Here is an 18,143-nt window from a genome sequence, read left to right as displayed (position 1 = left end):
CTCATCCTGGGGACTTCACCAATACTCCACAATCTTATCTTGAGGGATGAAGGAAGAGAACATTGGTCCATGAGCATCTCTCTCTCAGAACTCTATGCTCTCTGGCCAGCTGACCTACACCCTGCTTCTCAGCTCCTCCAGGGGTGAGGTTGTATGGATGCCATCAGGCAGGGAAAAGAGCACCAACCCTATGTGGACCAGTAACTCCCTGGTACCACAAGGTCAAAGTACTGCATGAGCAAGTTCTTGGCTCCCACAACTATGAGCTGACAATGGCCCCAGGCAGCATGCCCAAAGAGGGCCTGTCATCTGCTATTAAGCAGGTAGTCACCCAAGGTCGGTGTCCCCTCTAATGGTTTAGCTTCTTCTGCCATTCAAGTCATTGGTTTGTTTATTCATTCATACATTCAACAAATGTTTACTAATGTCTGCTCTGTGACCAGCCTTGCTCCGGGGCTGGAAGTACAGCTGGGACAAGATCTCAGAGAAGACAGGCAGTAAACAAGCGGGCATATACATTTCCAAAGGTTACATCTGCGTGTGGCCAGCACTATGAGGGACATGCACCTGGTGGTGGGAAGGTGGGGCTGCTTTCCACAGGACGGGCAGGTGAGCCTCCTGGGAAGAAGACCTCTGAGCTGAGACTCCCAAGGCTGAGCAGGAGGAACAGTAGGTACAATGCCTGAGCTTGGAGACAGCTTGGAGTGCTCAAGAAGCAGAAAGGCGGCCAGAGTGTGGGGGTGAGTGAGAACTAGGCAGTGTGAGGGGCAGGCAGGGTCTGGGCATGCCTGGCCCAGGTGCTGACTTCACATTGAATGCAAGCAGGTGGGAGGGTGGACTCACAGTACACAGCAGGTTGCTGATAAGTGTTGCAGAATGAGTGAATGAAGTGTTTATGCAGGGAGAGACCTAAGACTCCACCTCAAGTAGCAGGTCAATGGGGCAGTGGCAGTTGCTCAGAGGGGGCACTCGATCCTGAGGGGAGAGAGGCGGGGGGGGGGGGGCGGCGGGAAGAGCCCAGTTACCGAAGACAGGCGCCTCATTTTGCTTGACCGCTGGTTGCGGGGCTTGACCAGGAGCTTGTGCTTAGCTGCAGAGTTGTCCAGGCAGGAGGAGCATTCTGGGGGGAGACTGAAATCAGCCACAGGTGCCACACTGCTGTCCAAGCTCCGGGCAAAGTCAGGGGCATCACCAGTGTGCCTGGAGGAGAGCAGGTCCGGAGAGGATGGCTGGGAAGAGGAAACCAAACAAACCTTCAAGAAAGAAGGAGCAAAAAGAAAGTATTAAATCTTGATATGAATGGGTGCAGTAAACAACACTTCAACTCCCTCCTGTTAATGTGGCCCGTCTTCCCATGAGAGGACATGTTTTACGTTGAATCTCAACAGGAGGGTCCTAGGATAAAGGGTTGGGAGGCTTAAGTGTTGGGCCAAATCTGGAAGCCCACTGCTATTTCCAAGGCCACACAGAGTACCTGTATCCCAGGCACCCCCAGAAGGATAACTGCCTCCACCCTCCCACATCTGCGGGCACAGCTGCTTCAGACAAGGGCTCCTTTCTTTGATTACACAGCCCAGCATGAGTTCTCTAAGGGCAGAGTTCTATCTTTAGAAGCTGCTAGGATGACCCTGCGATGTGACTTGTAGGCAAGGGTACAAGCTATGCAGAGCTCACCACTCAGCTGTCCCCGACTGGAGCTGTGGTCTGTTCATCCTAGAAGGTTTCTGTATCTTTATACATTCTCTTGGAGAAATTTGGCTTTAAGTTACAATATTTCAGTAGTTTATACCTCAGAAGAGAGTAACTGACAGCCAAAGGTAAGAGTGTTGCCAGGGAGTTCGGCTGTCACGTGCAAGAAGGATAGAAACATGCTAAGATCCTGCCCACTCAATTTGGCAAGCTTTTCCACCAAGGGAGGTCTAAGTGGATCTCCTGCAAAGACAGTGCCAGTGTAAAGTAACAGAGGGCACCCAGGGCACACCACAGCAAGCTCAGCCTGGGGACAAGTGCGGTATCGAGGGCATCTGGGAGGTGCTAGCTTTAGCTACAACCCTGTCACCTACACACAAACAAACTTCCTATTCTGGTACGGTGCTCAATATCAGTGTTAGGGTTACATGGTTTTCCAATGCTTACTTTCCAATTTTTTTTTTACTGTAGTAAAGTAGACATAAAAGTTAGCATCTTCACCATTTTTAAGCATGCAGGACAATAAAGGTATTAATACATTCATATTATTGCGCAACCATCCCCACCATCTACCTCCAAAACTTCTTCTCTAGTAAAAGCGGACTCTGTGCTCATGAAACAACTCCCCATGTCCCTCTTCCCCAGCCCTCAGAAGCCACGACTCTGCTTTCGGTCTCTTTGAATTTGACTTCTCTAAGTACCTCGTATCAGTGAGGTCAGTTTTTAGTGGAACCACCCTACTGCTTCCTATGTGGCCCACTCTGTATGAACACCAGTGCACTGGGGTTCCAACTTCTCCACATTCTTGCCAAAATGTTTTTGTTTTGTTATGTTTTTGTTTGATAGTAGCCGCCCACATGAGTGAGGTGGTGTCAGGCTTACATTTTAACTTAAGACCATAATTTCATGCACCTCACAATGAAGCCCTCATGAAAACAGTCCCCGCAGGAAGGAGGCAGAGAGTGGGTTCCCGGGGACACGGGTACATCTTGCTCAGCTGCACTGCTTTTCCACAACCCTGCAGCTCCACACAGAGCAGGTTCCCAGTGGCCTCCTTTAAACCAGGGGGTGGGAGGCAGAAGAGAGACGCTGCTGGAGAGATGGGCTCAGAGGCAGGCGCCGCCCCTGCAAGGGTGCTGCCTCTTCCCTGTTCACATACAGGTCCCTTATATTTTCTAAAGCTAGTATCAAGTTTATTTCTGTCAGTTGAAAGAAGATAGTTACTAAAATGAGGGAAAGGGCTTATAAGTGGACATAATCTGTTTTAGTTCCTTGTTTTAGCTACTCAGGTTCTTATGAGAATAAAGCAAGGCAAGTTATTTTTAAAATAAACCACAGGACTCCCGGCCATGACTTCCTCTGTATCTGTGGCTTAGCTTCCCCTGTTGTTGCTGACGACTCAGGAAGTTGCCTCCGATTGAGCCACAGCAGCATTCTCAGACAGTGCTCTGTGAGACTCACAGCAGAGTGGACCCATTTCAAAATCATACAGAAGCTCGCATCACTCCTTTGTCTAAAATAATAGTGTATCCAAACACTTGGTGAAACTGTGCTTTGTTTTACTGACTGTCTAGGACTCAAGAGAACAGAAAGATGAGCTGCTTTGCAAATGCAGTGAGTCCACGAATGAGAATGACAAAGGGACTGATCACCCCTCTATAAACCCAAAGGACAGGCATTCCCTGCCTCCTCTCCTCCGAGGTCCCCTGCATCTGCTCTGCCTGAGCCGATGTTCCTGTGGCCCACGCTGGCCCCTATGCTTGGTCAGGAGTTTCACATCCCTGACACTCTGAGCAATGACTGTGTCCCTCTGTGCTCCCTGCTGCCTACCATACTGGTTCTTCCTGCTCAGGAACAGAACTCTGCTGTGGTGCGAGGGCTCGGGGCCTGGGAAGACAATCCCTTCAGGACGAGGACTATCATGGGCCTGTCAACTTTTCCTCCAGTATTTTGAGCTGTTAAAGGGTCTTGTCTTGAAGTCCAAGAAATGGGGCAAACCATCCTCTTGTGTTCTCTTCTTTCTCCGTGAGGTGGGAGAGCAGTTGTGGGTCATCTACTGTCCTCAGACCCTGCTTGTGGAACCCACAAGTGCACACAAACTAAGTAGACAGTCCTCCTGCCTTTGCAGGGGGACTTCCAGATGTCTAGATTGGCTATACATCAGAGCAGCACAGAATCCGCAAGACACTGAATCACAGTGAAACCCCAAGACCTCACTATGAATTGGCCGTTGAGCAGGGCAGAAGTGACTGCTCCAAGGATGAACTGGGCAGAGGGCAGCTATAAAAATGGATCCCGGCCTTTATTTGTTTTCTGAGTGTCAGCATAATGTAAATAACTACACTCCATCCAGCCCTCAGCAAGCTTGTCTACAGGGAATAATGATCATTTATGTTTAGGTACATTGTAGGGCTTAAAATGACGCACCATGAGCTGTGCTGTTTATACATCACTAAGAGATCAGCCCATCCTCACGGAATCTCAACAGGGGGTGGTGATGGTATCTAGGATGAATCCCTACCCTACAGAGCTCGTAAATACCTCTCCAGCCTGTCAAACCTACCCTACTGCCCTGGTCACCAGAACCATGCCTCACATTCCTACCCCTAACCTAACAAGTTCTCATTTTCTGCATTCCAACCTGAGAGCTGAATGAAGTCATATATGTGTACCACTCCCTTCTTGCTCTAGCCAAGCATCATAACAACAGAGAACAGACATAAAGACATTTCATTCTTTGAGATGAGATGCTGGTCGGGTCATCTGCTCAGACAGGAAAAACAAGGTATGATTGTATCAGATCTCTAACCATCACAAAGAATGTTACCAAAACCCTATGTCCCAAAAAGACCCGAATTTCTACTCAAAGAATGCAAATAAATACCAACTGTGGGATCTAGTGACTTGGGCTAGAGTAGCTCCCAGTGCATGGAACCCACCCACCCACTGGGGAATCACGCGGGGGCCAGCGGAGGTCCCAGCTGCCCTCTGTGGTGTGTGAGGATGGACATATTAGGCTAGGGTGGTGATGAAGGCTGCACTTGCCTTTACAGTTGTGCCAGGACCGATGTCGTGCAGCAGGGACATCTCTGGGGGGCTCCTGGGCAGTCCATCATCCTCAGAACTCACGCCAGCATCATCTCCCTGCTTTGTAGGAAGGCCACCTGGAGGAGGTGGTGGCCCCATTTTCACATTACACTGTATTTTTAACTGGATTGGAATAAAGAACATGTGCTCTTGTTTTCATCACAAACTTTTATTTTTTCCTTTCTTTTTCTGCATTTTTCTGAAGTTGGAAACGGGGAGGCAGTCAGACAGACTCCCCCGCATGCGCCCAACCTGGATCCACCCGGCATGCCCACCAGAGGGTGATGCTCTGCCCCTCTGGGGTGTTGCTCTGTTGCAACCAGCGTCATTCTAACACCTGAGGCAGAGGCCATGGAGCTATCCTCAGCGCCCGGGCCAACTTTGCTCCAATGGAGCCTTGGCTGCGGGAGGGGAAGAGAAAGGCAGAGAGGAAGGAGAGGGGGAGGGGTGGAGAAGCAGATGGGTGCTTATCCTGTGTGCCCTGGCCGGGAGTCGAATCATCACAAACTTTTATCAACAAATCCTCCTGGTCCACTTCATTCATGCAGGGATGCTGTCAACGCCCTTGCCTCGGTGCTGAAGACTGAACCCAAAGAGCGCCCCCACCAGCTCTCTGGCTGTCATCTTGACAACGAGTAACTACCTGGTCGTGTCTAGGGAAAGTTGTGATGTACATGCAGTTATACTTTAAAATGCATCAAATAAACCTAGCAGGAGTAATTGTAAAACATATCGATTTATATCTGATATACATACCAACTAATGCTGCCAAGGACAAGTTTACCTGCAGGGCCTTAATCCGGTCACACACATTCTCTTGGGAAAACACCCGCACAGGCCGTGTAGGGTCTTGTCCCGACTCCGGAATGAAAATGCTGTCGTGTGAGAGGGCCCGGCTGCCCAGCGCACCCCTTGAGTCCCTAGGGTGAGAGAGATGCTGTGATGCTCTGTTCACTGCCACCTCCATCTGGGGTCTCCAGGAGGTACAGCAAGGGCCTGTAGGCGAAGGCCCTGCAGACAACCAGCCCACGGCTGCTAGTTTTTTATTTGCTCCTGACTTTGCTTTATGCCCACCCTGTCAAATACCACAGTCTACCATTAGGGGCATTGCAGAGATGGAATTTTTCTAATAGATCTGAAGTTTTTGTGAATTCCTTTTATTAACAGAAAAACCAAGGGCTGACAAGGTGTGAGGTCCAAGACAGGGGCCTCAGCTGGCTGGCTGGGTTGTCCGGGAGGGTGAGATCATTCCTGTGGGCAAATACACAGCCTCTTGGTTGGCTGGAGGCCGTGTTTGCACAGCAAACTGAGGGCCTGCTGACAGCGGCATCCTCACAAAGGTCCAAAGCACACATCCACAGCTGGGTGTGAAACAAGAACTATACATCTGCAAAGCCATGTTCTCTCTTCAGAACCCGTATAACCCACTATGTGCCTAGGTCCTGGAATGTAGATGGCATCTGTCATCATTGACACAGCACCCTTCCCAGCCCCTTCCCCAACTCAAGGCTCCAAGTTACAACTGAACCCACAGGATATTCACAAAATGTTCTAAGAGGATGCAGGAGTTAGCTGTCAGATTTTCCTAGCAGCAGTGGCTGCCTGAACAATAGGTGGAAGGAGGTGACTGAGAACCAATGATGAAGGAAGGAAAGCCCGCCCTATACACTGGCCACAACTGCCACACCCTGGGCATCTTGTCCTCTGTGAGTCATTAGGGACTCATAGGTATAGCCCTACTCTACTGAAGATCTAATTGTGTTGGTTAGTGATGCTCTCTGACTTTTTTTTCTAGCTTGCAACAGTAAATTAACAAGTGGGGAACCCATGGCTCCCAGAGGGGAGTGACTTTACATTTCTGGGAGGAAATCAGGCTGAGCGATAGCGCCAGGCAGGCCCTCCCACCAATGGCAGTTCTTGTCACGAAGATCACAGGCACACCTGGTTTTCCTCTTATGGAGGGCAGCCCATGGCCATACCCTTTGGAAACCATGATCACTGCCCAACTACTGCCACTCTGGGTGGAACTGGGAGTTGAGACAGCTTGAGAAGACCTCCACAAAGATGCACTGGCAGAAACACAAGGCCATTCACTACAGCAACACTGATGGAAGCAGAAGACCAGAGGCAACCCAAACGTCTTTCAGGAGGTAATCAAGATATAGTGGAGACTCTGTAGCTGACCAGTAGGTGAGGAGGATCTCTATAAACTGTACATGAGCAGCACCAGACGATACTAAGTAAAAAATAAAAAGCAGAATGCAGAACAACACTTACACTGTGTTAGCTCAGTGTGGGAAAGGAAGTATTAATATATGTGAACCTATGTGTGTATTTGCTTAGATTTTTAAAAATAGAAGGATAAGTAACAAATTAACAAAAATTGTTTTCTTTGGGGGTAGGACAGAACAAGATGGAAGACAGGGTGCCAAAGCACGTACAGTTACAATTTTGCCTTTGAAACTATGTAAACAATTTATGATGTTTAAAAGACAAAATCAAACACAAAAGGAAATAAAACAATCTCTAGCCTGACCAGGCAGTGGGTAGCGCAGTGGATAGAGGGTCAGACTGGGACACAGAGGACCCAAGTTCGAAACCTTGAGGTTACTGGCTTGAGTGCAGGTTCACCCAGCTTGAGTGCCAGCTCACCAGCTTGAGCTTGGGGTTGCTGGCCTGAGCATGGGATCGTAGACATGACCCCATGGTCACTGGCTTGAGCCCAAAGGTTGCTGGCTTGAAGCCCAAGGTCGCTGGCTTGAGCCCAAGGTCGCTGGCTTCAGCAAGGGCTCACTCGCTCTGCTGCAGCCCCCGCCCCCATCAAGGCACATATGAAAAAGCAATCAATGAACAACTAAGAAGCCAAAACGAAGAATTGATGCTTTCATCTCTCTCCCCTCCTGTCTGTCTGTCCCTATCTGTCCTTCTCTCTGTCTCTGTCTCTGTTTCTCTCTCTCTCACACACACACACACACACCAATCTCTAAAACTGTAAAACCAGAAACAAGCCAAATTTTATATCAAGTTGTTGGCATAAACACACAGGAAAAATGATTTCAATTGACTTTAACTCCACAACCAAGTGACTTTTGACACTGCATCTGTAATAGGACAAATTCTGAGAACAAAAACCACAAAGATATCAAATTGCATTTGGTAGTCTTATTAGTAGCAATACTGATTTAAAAACTGTGTAGAACAATCTTTATAGTATGTAACCTCTGTGTGGAAAATGAGGTAACAAAATTATTATAAGTATATTATATGATGAAGAAAATAAATAATTTTGTTAATATCATTAGGAACCAAGATATCCAGTATAAGAGAAAAATAAATTCAAATAAAGAATCAAGAAAGTCAAAATTTTATTAAATTTAAACTAGAAATATCAGTAAATTAATGATTTGTCTCTTAAAAAATAAAGCATCTTTCCTAGCTATATGTACTGGAAAGGTCTAGAAGCAATGACAGCCAACCACCTAGCAATCATCACCCCTGGCAGCCAGCTGGTGGTTTCCTAAAACTATTTCACACTAAAAAGAACTAGAACACTGTGAATAAATGGCTGATTACAGATCTAGGGCAGGAAATGTGCAAAGTAAGCCTGAGATTTCTTATTGTGCAAGAAAGCAAAAAAGCTTTTACAGAGAAACGGGGTCATGTTAAATGAACCCAGGAGCTAATTTGAAGTGACTCCCAATGGCATAACATGAGACAATATGAACATAAAGAAGATTAAAGGTTTTCATGGGCTAAAGCAAATCAAATATGTAAAAATTAATGCCTTAATAATGATATTTAAGAAAAAACATAATTCATTGGCCAGTATTACAAGTTGCTCTGTGAGCAGGCCATCATTTTGAAGGTGGGTCAATAGAAGAATCACTATCTACGCATTATCTGGCCCTTCCCATACAAACTGTATTTGACAGCCACCAAGGAGTTGATGAAGGAAAGATCTTCATCAAAGGATTCTGATTAGCACAAGCAGAATAAATAATACAATTAGAAAAACCACCACTTTGCCATGAAATAATGGACCTAGGCAATGACCATTCATGGGTGTTAATACCATTAGGTGAAGAGTGGTATCACACTGAGATCCTCTGAACCCACTGCTCAGTCTGAGAGTCACTAGAAGTGGGCCATCCAGAAAGTATGTATGTGTCCTGTGATGTGAAATGATAGTAAGTATCCAGTACCGTCTTGAACCACAATTTCATTAAGTATTTAGATCCATCTGACACTTTATAAGCCATTCAGAGAATAGAGGAGTGAGTTCAGTCCTGGCAAGGGAAAGCAAAGCCAGAATGCGGGAATTTCTGCAGAACTACTGGCCCTGCTCTTTCAGCAGATCAGGGACGTGAAACAAAGGGGCCAGGGGGTTGCTATGGATGGAGATTTAAAAGGCATAACCACACACAATAAATAAGTGTCAACTTTCAAATCCGTGGAGTCCCACAGGCTTTTCCAGAACTACTGTGTCCTGGCAGATGGACCTCTCCTGGCCACAGGGATAGATGAGAAGTTGCTGCAGAGTCTAGAAGACACACAGATTATTACATGGCTAAAAAGCACCTTTAAGACCTTGCATGTCCTCCATGCTTCTCTCTAAACATGCACTTGCACATATAGAGCCTCGTCACACTCCACCCCTGACCCTTTTCTAGCATTGACCCAGCAACTATTGCAGTAATTGAGAAATATAAGGATGAGGAGGACATGGTCCCGACCTCCCCAGGGCCTCCGGTGACAGTTCTCCTCTCCTGCAAGGCTCCTGTTCTGTGGTTGGAGGACCACTCCGAGGCCTGTCTTCCCAGCACCAGAATCATATGTTCTAGTCAAGAGGGGCGAGTGGTGTGAGTGCTATGGTTTCCCTGGGGTTGGTCCAGTAAAGGCGTTTAATAATTAGCAATGCTAGCATGCTAATGTCTTCCCCCAGGAATTTGGAGCACACCACCTAAAACCATCTGAGTTCAGTTCATCCTCTCCGTGCTTCACCAGGGGCAGTGTGGGAGTCGTGCCTCTGTTACCACGGAGAAAGCAAACAAAAAACCTGAAAGAAAAAAATCTTTCATCTTCAGTCATTTGGTGCCATCAAGTGGTCAGTGTAATTTCTGGTCCATTAAAAACCACGAGGAGACTGGTGAACAGGAAAAAGGCAGCAGCAGGACACCATCCCTAGGAGGCTGATGCCACTGACCCCATCTTAGCATGGCCTATTCCCCAACCCCAAGGCCTATTATGCTTCTGAAGAGTTTTATCTTCAAATTAAGGGCCAATGTTGTTTAAAAGGAAACGTAAAAGTTGGCATGCCACCAAATCTAGGGGTTTTTTTCTTTTTACTCACAGATATAACTACTGGAGTAATTGTATATTTTGTATACCGTATATTTTGGTGAAATATAAGTTATAAAAACAAGTATACTTCCCCAAATTTTCATACTTATTAAGTCAGGGCTTCCTAACAATGTTTTTTGATGAGCAAAAAGCCTTTCCCTTCCTTTTGTCTCTGTTTCCCTCTATTTTCCTTTGAAAATGTTCTTATTAGATTACTCAAAGTTCAAGTTTAAAGAAATGTGTTTTATGATATAATATCTAGGTCCTCCAAAGATTTTTGGTTAAATTAAGTCAGGGTTTACATCTTGCCACCTTCAGCTGTAGGATACTGGGCAAGTTCTCCAAAATGTCACTAAAGCTTGGTTTGCTCATTTATAAAATGGTATAGCCTACCTCCTGTCCCACAGCTATTATAGAATTTTAATACCATATTCCCCATGTATAAGACATACCTTAATTTTGGGGCCTGAAATTTGAAAAAAAAAAGTATTACATAAGTTATTGAACTCAAGTTTTATTCATCATAAAATTCATACAACTCCTCATCACTGTCAAAACTCCCATCCAGGCCCTGGCTGGTTGGCTCAGCAGTAGAAGCGTCGGCCCAGTGTGTAGAAGTCCCAGGTTTGATTCCCAGCTAGGGCACACAGAAGCACCCATCTGATTCTCCATCCTTCCTCCTCTCCCTCCTCTCTATCTCTGTCTTCCCCTCCCGCAGCCAAGGCTCAATTGGAGCAAAGTTGACTCAGGCACTGAGGACAGCTCCATGGCCTCCGCCTCAGGTGAGCCACAAGTGTGGCTCCAGCCACAATGGAGCAACGCCCCAGATGGGTAGAGCATCCCCCCTAGTGGGCATGCCGGGTGGATCCTGGTTGGTTGCATGCGGGAGTCTGTCTGACTGCCTCCCCACTTCTAACTTTGAAAAAATACAAAACAAACAAACAAACAAAAAACTCCCATCCATTAGTTTGTCCTCATCTGTGTCTGATGACGAAGCACTGTCTTCAACGAGCACAAAAACAATTGTGAAAAAGTGAGAAATGCAAGTAAAAAAATCTACACCCACTGTATAAAACGCACACAATTTTTAGACCCCAAATTTTTCGAAAAAAGTACGTCTTATGCATGAGGAAATATGGTATATGCAGCACCTGGCATACAGCAGGTACTTAATAATTTCCCCCCACTTTCTCCATGTATGAAAAGACAGGAAGCAGAACCCCTGCAGGAGAATCTGCCATGGAATTACCTAGGAAGAAAGTAGGCTCAGAAATCCAGCAAGTTACCATGACAACGACACACAGCAGTCAGGCCCTCTCGTGCCCCCTCCTGAAGGATGTGAAAAGAACTTACAGATTGACCCTGATAACATTATACTGAGTGAAATAAGTAAATCAGAAAAAGCTAAGAACTGTATGATTCCATACAGAGGTGGGACACAAAATTGAGACTCATGGACATGGATAAGAGTGTGGTGGTTACCAAGGGAGGGGAATAGAGGAGAGAAAAGGGGTGGGGGAGGGGAGGGACATAAAGAGAAACAAATACGGGGTGACAGAGGATTTGACTTTGGGTGATGGGTATACAGCATAATCGACTGTCCAAATGATGTGGAGATGTTTTCTCTAAATCTATGTACTCTGGTTGAACAATGTCACCCTGTTAAATTTAATTGTCTAAATAAAAATAAATAAATTTAAATAAAAAAGAAAAGCAACTTACTCGAGCTCATCCTCTGAGTCATAGCCTACAGGCCCTGACTCGATGGTAATGACCTCACTCTTCTCCTGACTTTGTTTCCAGGTGCTACTTCCTGTGGAGGAGGGTGATTCTTTTCTCTTCTTCTTCCCAAAGAACCTCTTAAACGTTTTGAATTTGGATTTTTTCTTTCCTGTGCAGAAGAAATGCATGTGATTGCGGACCAAGCCTGTGTGAGACAGGCATGAGAAGGCAGGAAAGCAAGATTTCTGTGCATGTGTCGAATTATTCATTCCTCAACAGTCCTTCTCCTATGCAGAAGTACATAAAGTGCATAGCACCCCATTTTTGCACACCTGGAAAGAGATCTTGATTTCTGTTATTTTGGACATCTAATAAAAGAGCCAAGAAAGCTCTGGAGCATGATCACAGAATCAAAGCATGAGCTACTTTTCTCTCACTTGAAATCAAGTTTTAATCTCTGAAATATATAACCTCTGAAGGAAAAAGTCTAGATGAGGCATACATCATGTCATAATTAAAATTATTGTTCAAAATAATCTTAAGAGCTTCACTTAGCATGGACAGACAGAGTCAGAGAAAGCCTTCCTGGTTGTTAGAATTCACAACAGTTGTAAACAGGACCCACAAATTCTGTCATATCCAGGATCCTGGGATTTCATGTTAGCAGCTACATGGAGTTCCTAGCCTTCCTTCCGGATTTTTATGAGAACCAACAATAGAAGGATGCAACATTGCAGATAACCAGGATGCTGTCTAATACATCCTGAGAATCTGCTAAAACAATTTACTAGTTTTATAAGTAAAGTCTATAAGCTGAATTCTTTAAACAAACAAATGGAATTGTTATATTTTATTTATATTAATGCCCCCTTAGGAAGTATACATGATCTTGCCCTAATTTGGAGAATTATCTAGGATTATTCTAGTAGGAGTTCCTATAGTACCTGAGGTAGAGCAAATCCCTGCCCAAAGGGAATTTAGTTCTATAGCCAAATCTCCTTAATGTCTTATGTAAGTTTCCTCCTTACCTTTATGATCACAAAATGATTATGTTGTTAACTGGTGGTTCTCACAGACAATCTATTATTTAGAAAGACTCTTACGAGTTTTCTGTATTTGCCAGGTCACTATCTGGTCTTTGCCTAGTTGACAAATAGGCATGCATCACTGCAGGTCTGAACAAACATGCAGCCTCGCTGCCCTTTAGTAGAAGATGCTGCTGCTGGTTTAGTGGGTGTGGGTGAGAGTGACCCACAGACCGAGTCACACAGCTGAACACTGTTGTCTGACCTGCAATGGCCATCAGCCAACCATTAGGGGCCTATTTGTGTTACATTGATTCACTGGCTAGACTTTTCAGTTCAACTTCTTTAATAGTGATAGGGACTATTCAGGTTTTCTACTTCTTTAATCTGTTTTATTAAGTTACATTTTCCTAGGAATTTGACAATTACTTTTTACAATTTTCAAATATTAGCATATAGTAGCTATTAATAAAATCCTCTTATTGTTTAAGCACCCACACTATGTGCAATAAAGTTCTCTTTCTCAACCTTGATGTTAATCACATATTTCTGCAAAGATACATGCATTTCCATGTTCATCGCAGCATTATTCACAGTGGCCAAGACATGGAAACAACCAAAGTGTCCCTCGATAAGGGATTGGAAAAAGAAGACGTGGTACATATATACAATGGAATACTACTCAGCCATAAGTGTTGGGGACCAAATAAATAAACAGGGTATTTTTGCAATCTGGACAGAGGTGCTGGGCCCAAACCCCACCTCATTTGCCTAGTTAACAAAGAGCTACACCTGATACTCATTTGTCCCACCCATGTTCTCTGGAGGAGGCTAGAAGCTAGTTTCTTATTAGTGTAAAGTAGATTTGGATGGTATGGTGGGGGTTGTCTTTGAGTTGTCTTGGAAACTTAATTGAATTGCTGATGGACCACATTTTTTTCTATGAATAAAAGTGGATGTGCCTCTGGGAGCACGAACGTTACGGTTCAGAAACAGTAGAGACTGTTTGCCGTGGCGTCCTCCTGAACCCATCTGTATGTGTGTGTGTATATATATATATATATATATATATACACACACACACAGACAATATATACATCTTTAAGTCCCTGTCTATCATTTATTTCAATTCCATACCCTTTCCCGTTCAGGACCCCGGTATATATTAATACTTGTTGTGGCTGGACCACAACACATAAGAAATGATGACATAGTGCCATTTACAACAATATGGATGGACCTTGAGAACATTATACTGAATGAAATAAGTAAATCAGAAAAGCTAAGAACTGTATGATTTCACACATAGGTGGTATATAAAACTGAGGCTCATGGACATAGATAAAAGTGAAGTGGTTACCCGGGGTTAGGGGTGGGAGATGGGAGTAAAGAGGGACAAATTAAAAACATTATATCTGCCTCCTCTTTTTCCTTCATCAACTGCATCAGAAGTTTGTTGTGTTTATTTGCTTTAAAAAACATTTTGCTTTGTTAATTCTCTTTACTAAATGTTTATTTTTGTGTATTAATTTCTGTTCCTAGCTTTTTTCTTTCCTTCCTTCTACTTTCTTAAGGTTTACTTTGTGTCTTTTTAAACTTTGTGAGATGAATACTTAGCTTGTTGATTTTTAGGCAATTTAATTAATTGTAGGCAATTTCTAAGCACTTAGGAATTTATCTGTTTTGATTTCTAGCTTAACTGTATTATGGTCAGAGAATACACTCTGTATGGTTCTAATCTGTTCAAAGTTGTTGAGACTTGCATAACTCTGTAAATGTTCCAAAACTGCTGAAAAATGAGGTACTTCTTCAATGTTTTATATATGTTAAATAGGACAAAGCCTTTTTAATTGTGTTGTCTAAATTCTTTATATCTTTAATTTTTAATACAGCTGTCTGTCAGTTACTGATGCAGGTGTACAAAGTATAATCCACTCTGATTATAGACTTTATTTAACTGTCATTGTTATTCTGTAACTTCTGACATTATGTTGGGGCATAGAAAGGTAAAATTATCATCTGACTCCAAAACTGAACCTTTTGTGAAATGCCCTCTCATTTTCGTAGCATTTTGTGCCTTAAATCTATTTTGACCATTACTAACACAACTACACCAGCTTCTTTTTGCCCAGTGTTTACAAGGTGCATGTTTTTCTATTCTTTTAACTTCAACTTTTCTGAATCCTTATGTTTAAGAGAATTCATTTTAGAAACATCTTGAACGTCTAAGTGGAACAATTAATATAATTAGTTTACTGATACTCACTGTAATTACTGATATGCCAATAAAAACAAGTCTACCAGCACGGCAGTTCTGCTGAGGGCTCTCTTCTGGGCTGCTGACTGTCCACCTCTTGTTGTGTCCTCACATGGCAGGAAGAAAGCCAGTAGCTCTGTGGCCTCTCCTTAGTAAGGCACCAGTTCCATCACGAGGGCTCTACCTTCAAGACTTAATTACCTCCCAGAGCCCCCCACCAAATACCACCACATTAGGGGGTAAGGATTTTAACCTATGAATGTTGGAGGGACACATTCAGTCCATAACACATAGTATGTCTCCACATATATAGATCTTGGTTCATTTCTTCAAACAATATTTTTCATTTTTCAGTATGCAGATCCTATATATATTTCATTAGATATATACCTAAGTATTCCTTTTATTGGTACTATTTACTATAAATGGCTCTTGTTAAAATTTCAGTTTCTAACTGTTCACTGCTATATATAAAAATACAATTGACTTTTTAATATTGACCTTATATAGTGCAAATTTTCTAAACTTGCTTAAGAATTTTAGGTACTTTTTTGATATTTCATATATACATGTCACCTGCAATCAAGGACAGTTTTATTTTTTTTCTCCACGTGGATCCTTTTTCTTTCTTTCTCATGCCTATAGCACCAGCTGGGTGCTGTGACACTTTTTATAGCTACCCATTCCTTCAAGGAATTTTAAAACTTTATTTATTATTTTCAACCATAGTATGTGCAATTGCTTTGTAACACACTATGCTTTTGTATATCCATTTCTCTTATTTTTGCTGTGTGTTAGTTTGACAGGGTTGCCATAATGAAGTACCACAAACTGAGGGCTTAAACAACAGAATTGTTATTGTCTCATAGTTCTAGAAGTCTGAAATCAAGGTGTCTTTGTCAAGGTTAGTTCCTTCAAAGGGCTGTGATGGAGCCCTGGCTGGTTTGCTCAGTGGTAGAGCATCAGCCTAGCATGTGGAAGTTCCGGGTTCAATTCCTGGCCAAGGCACACAGGAGAAGTGCCCATCTGCTTCTCCACCCTTTCCACCTCTCCTTTCTCTCTCTCTCTCTTCCTCACCTGTAGCTAAGGCTCCATTGGAGCAAAAATTGGTCCGGGAGCTGAGGATGGCTCCATGGCCTCTGCCTCAGGCACTAGAATGGCTCTGGTTGCAACCGAGCAATGCCCCAGATGGGCAGAACATCGCCTCCTAGTGGGCATGCTGGGTGGATCCCAGTTGGGTGCATGCGGGAGTCTGTCTCTCTGCCTCCCTGCTTCTCACTTCAGAAAAACTCTTTAAAAAGTAAAAAAAAAAGGGGGGGGGGGGCTGTGACCGAGAAATCAATTTCATGTCTCCCCACTAATTTTTGGTGGTTTGCTGGCCATCTTTGGCACTCTTTGGCTTGTAGATGCATCACCATCACCTCCGACTTCATCTTCCGATGGAATTCTTGTGTGTATGTCTATGTCCAAATTTCCCCTTTCTATAAAGACATTAGCTACATTAGTTTAGGAGCCTGTTCTACTCCAATATGACCCCATCTTACCTATCTACTATATTTCCCCATGTATAAGACACACCCTTTTAAAAAAAATTTGGGGTCTAAAAACTGAGTGCATCTTATATAGTGGTTGTAGATTTTTAAATTTGCGTTTCCCGCTTTTTCATGCTTGTTTTTGCACTCATAGTTGTAGATTTTTTCACTTGCATTTCCTGCTTTTTCCCACTTGTTGTCTTTGTGCTCACTGTTTTGCACTTATTACTGGTAGGTTATGTTTTGCCATGTTCTGCCCAGAAATGACTCAGAAAAGATTTTCATATAGTGCTGAATTCAAATTAAAAGTGATCCAGTTTGTAAAAGTGAATGGAAATAGTACTTCTGAACATAAGTTTGGCCTTCCTCCAACTGAGAAATCAATCCAAAACTGGCTACGAGAAAAAGAAACCCTACTGAAAACGCTATGGCAGAAAAAGGCCAGGAGGGGCAAGTCAGCCTTATTTAGAGAGGGAATTGAAGATACGATTGGGGAGCAAAGGACAATTTGAATTCCCGTGTCTACAAAGATGGTTCAACACGAGGCAAGAAGAATTTCTGATAAAAAAAGAAGTTATTGATTTCAAAGGAGGACACAATTAGTGCTTCAGGCTCATGAAACAGAATGGACTAAGCATGTGTACACGCACCAGACTTGCCCAAAAGATGCCTGAAAGCTATGAGCAGAAGGTCCTTGAATTTCATTGTTTTGTCATTCAATGTTAGAAGACACATCAGTTTGAGTTGGAACATATTGCAAATATGGACAAAGTCCCCCTTCAATTTGATGTCCCAAGTAACAGAGCTGTTGATAAGAAGGGGGTGAAAACTGTAACTGTGAAGACAAGTGGACATGAAAAGAGCCATGATACAGTTGTTCTAGCTTGTTGTGCCCACGGAACCAACCTGCCTCCTATGCTGATTTTCAAACGCAAAACAATGCCAAAAAGAAGACATTCCTCGAGGAGTGATTGTCCATGTTCATGACAAGGTTTGGATGGATCAGGATGGGATGAAGATCTGGTTTGAGAAAGTTTGGAGACCAGGTGGGCTCTTATGCAAACCTGTTCTATTAGTGCTTGATCAGTTCAGGGCACACATAACAGAAAACACAAAGAAGATTGCTGCAGAGCAAAAAACAAAACTTGCCGTCATACCTGGAGGCTTTACATCCCAGCTCCAACCACTTGATGTCAGCATTAACAAACCCTTCAAAGCTGCCATGAGAGATGAATGGAACCAATGAATGAAATCTCCTGGGGACAGTTTGACACCAGCAGGAAGAGTAAAGAAACCAACTATAGGAGAAGTTTGTACATAAGTGAAAAGATCCTGGGATAATATCAAGATTGAGATTGTTGTCAAGTCATTTAAGAAGTATGGCATTTCAAATGCCATAGATGGAACTGAGGACGAGGCAATATATGAAGGCAGTGATTTGTCATCAAACACAGATGTGGACATGCTAATGCAGGGGTCGGGGACCTTTTT

General features: G+C 43.7%; 1 protein-coding gene across 8 annotated transcripts in view; it reads right to left on the bottom strand.

Moving 5' to 3' along the window:
* Positions 1-18,143, bottom strand: part of CRACDL (CRACD like) — a 202,692-nt gene that overhangs the window by 25,732 nt on the left and 158,817 nt on the right. For 7 of the 8 annotated variants that reach the window (XM_066377593.1, XM_066377589.1, XM_066377590.1 and 4 more), the window contains 4 exons: positions 11,839-12,007; positions 5,561-5,696; positions 4,735-4,899; positions 1,026-1,253 (listed from right to left, as the gene is read on the bottom strand). In XM_066377593.1, coding sequence (XP_066233690.1) covers positions 1,026-1,253; positions 4,735-4,899; positions 5,561-5,696; positions 11,839-12,007 — 698 coding nt within the window. Of the gene's footprint in view, positions 1-1,025; positions 1,254-4,734; positions 4,900-5,560; positions 5,697-11,838; positions 12,008-17,809; positions 17,855-18,143 lie in introns of those variants that run through there. The other variant, XM_066377592.1, reaches the window with a different exon arrangement.

The sequence above is a fragment of the Saccopteryx leptura genome, chromosome 3 (assembly GCF_036850995.1).
Source record: "Saccopteryx leptura isolate mSacLep1 chromosome 3, mSacLep1_pri_phased_curated, whole genome shotgun sequence".
Classification (NCBI taxonomy): domain Eukaryota; kingdom Metazoa; phylum Chordata; class Mammalia; order Chiroptera; family Emballonuridae; genus Saccopteryx; species Saccopteryx leptura.
This window is presented reverse-complemented; position numbering and strand designations above follow the sequence as displayed.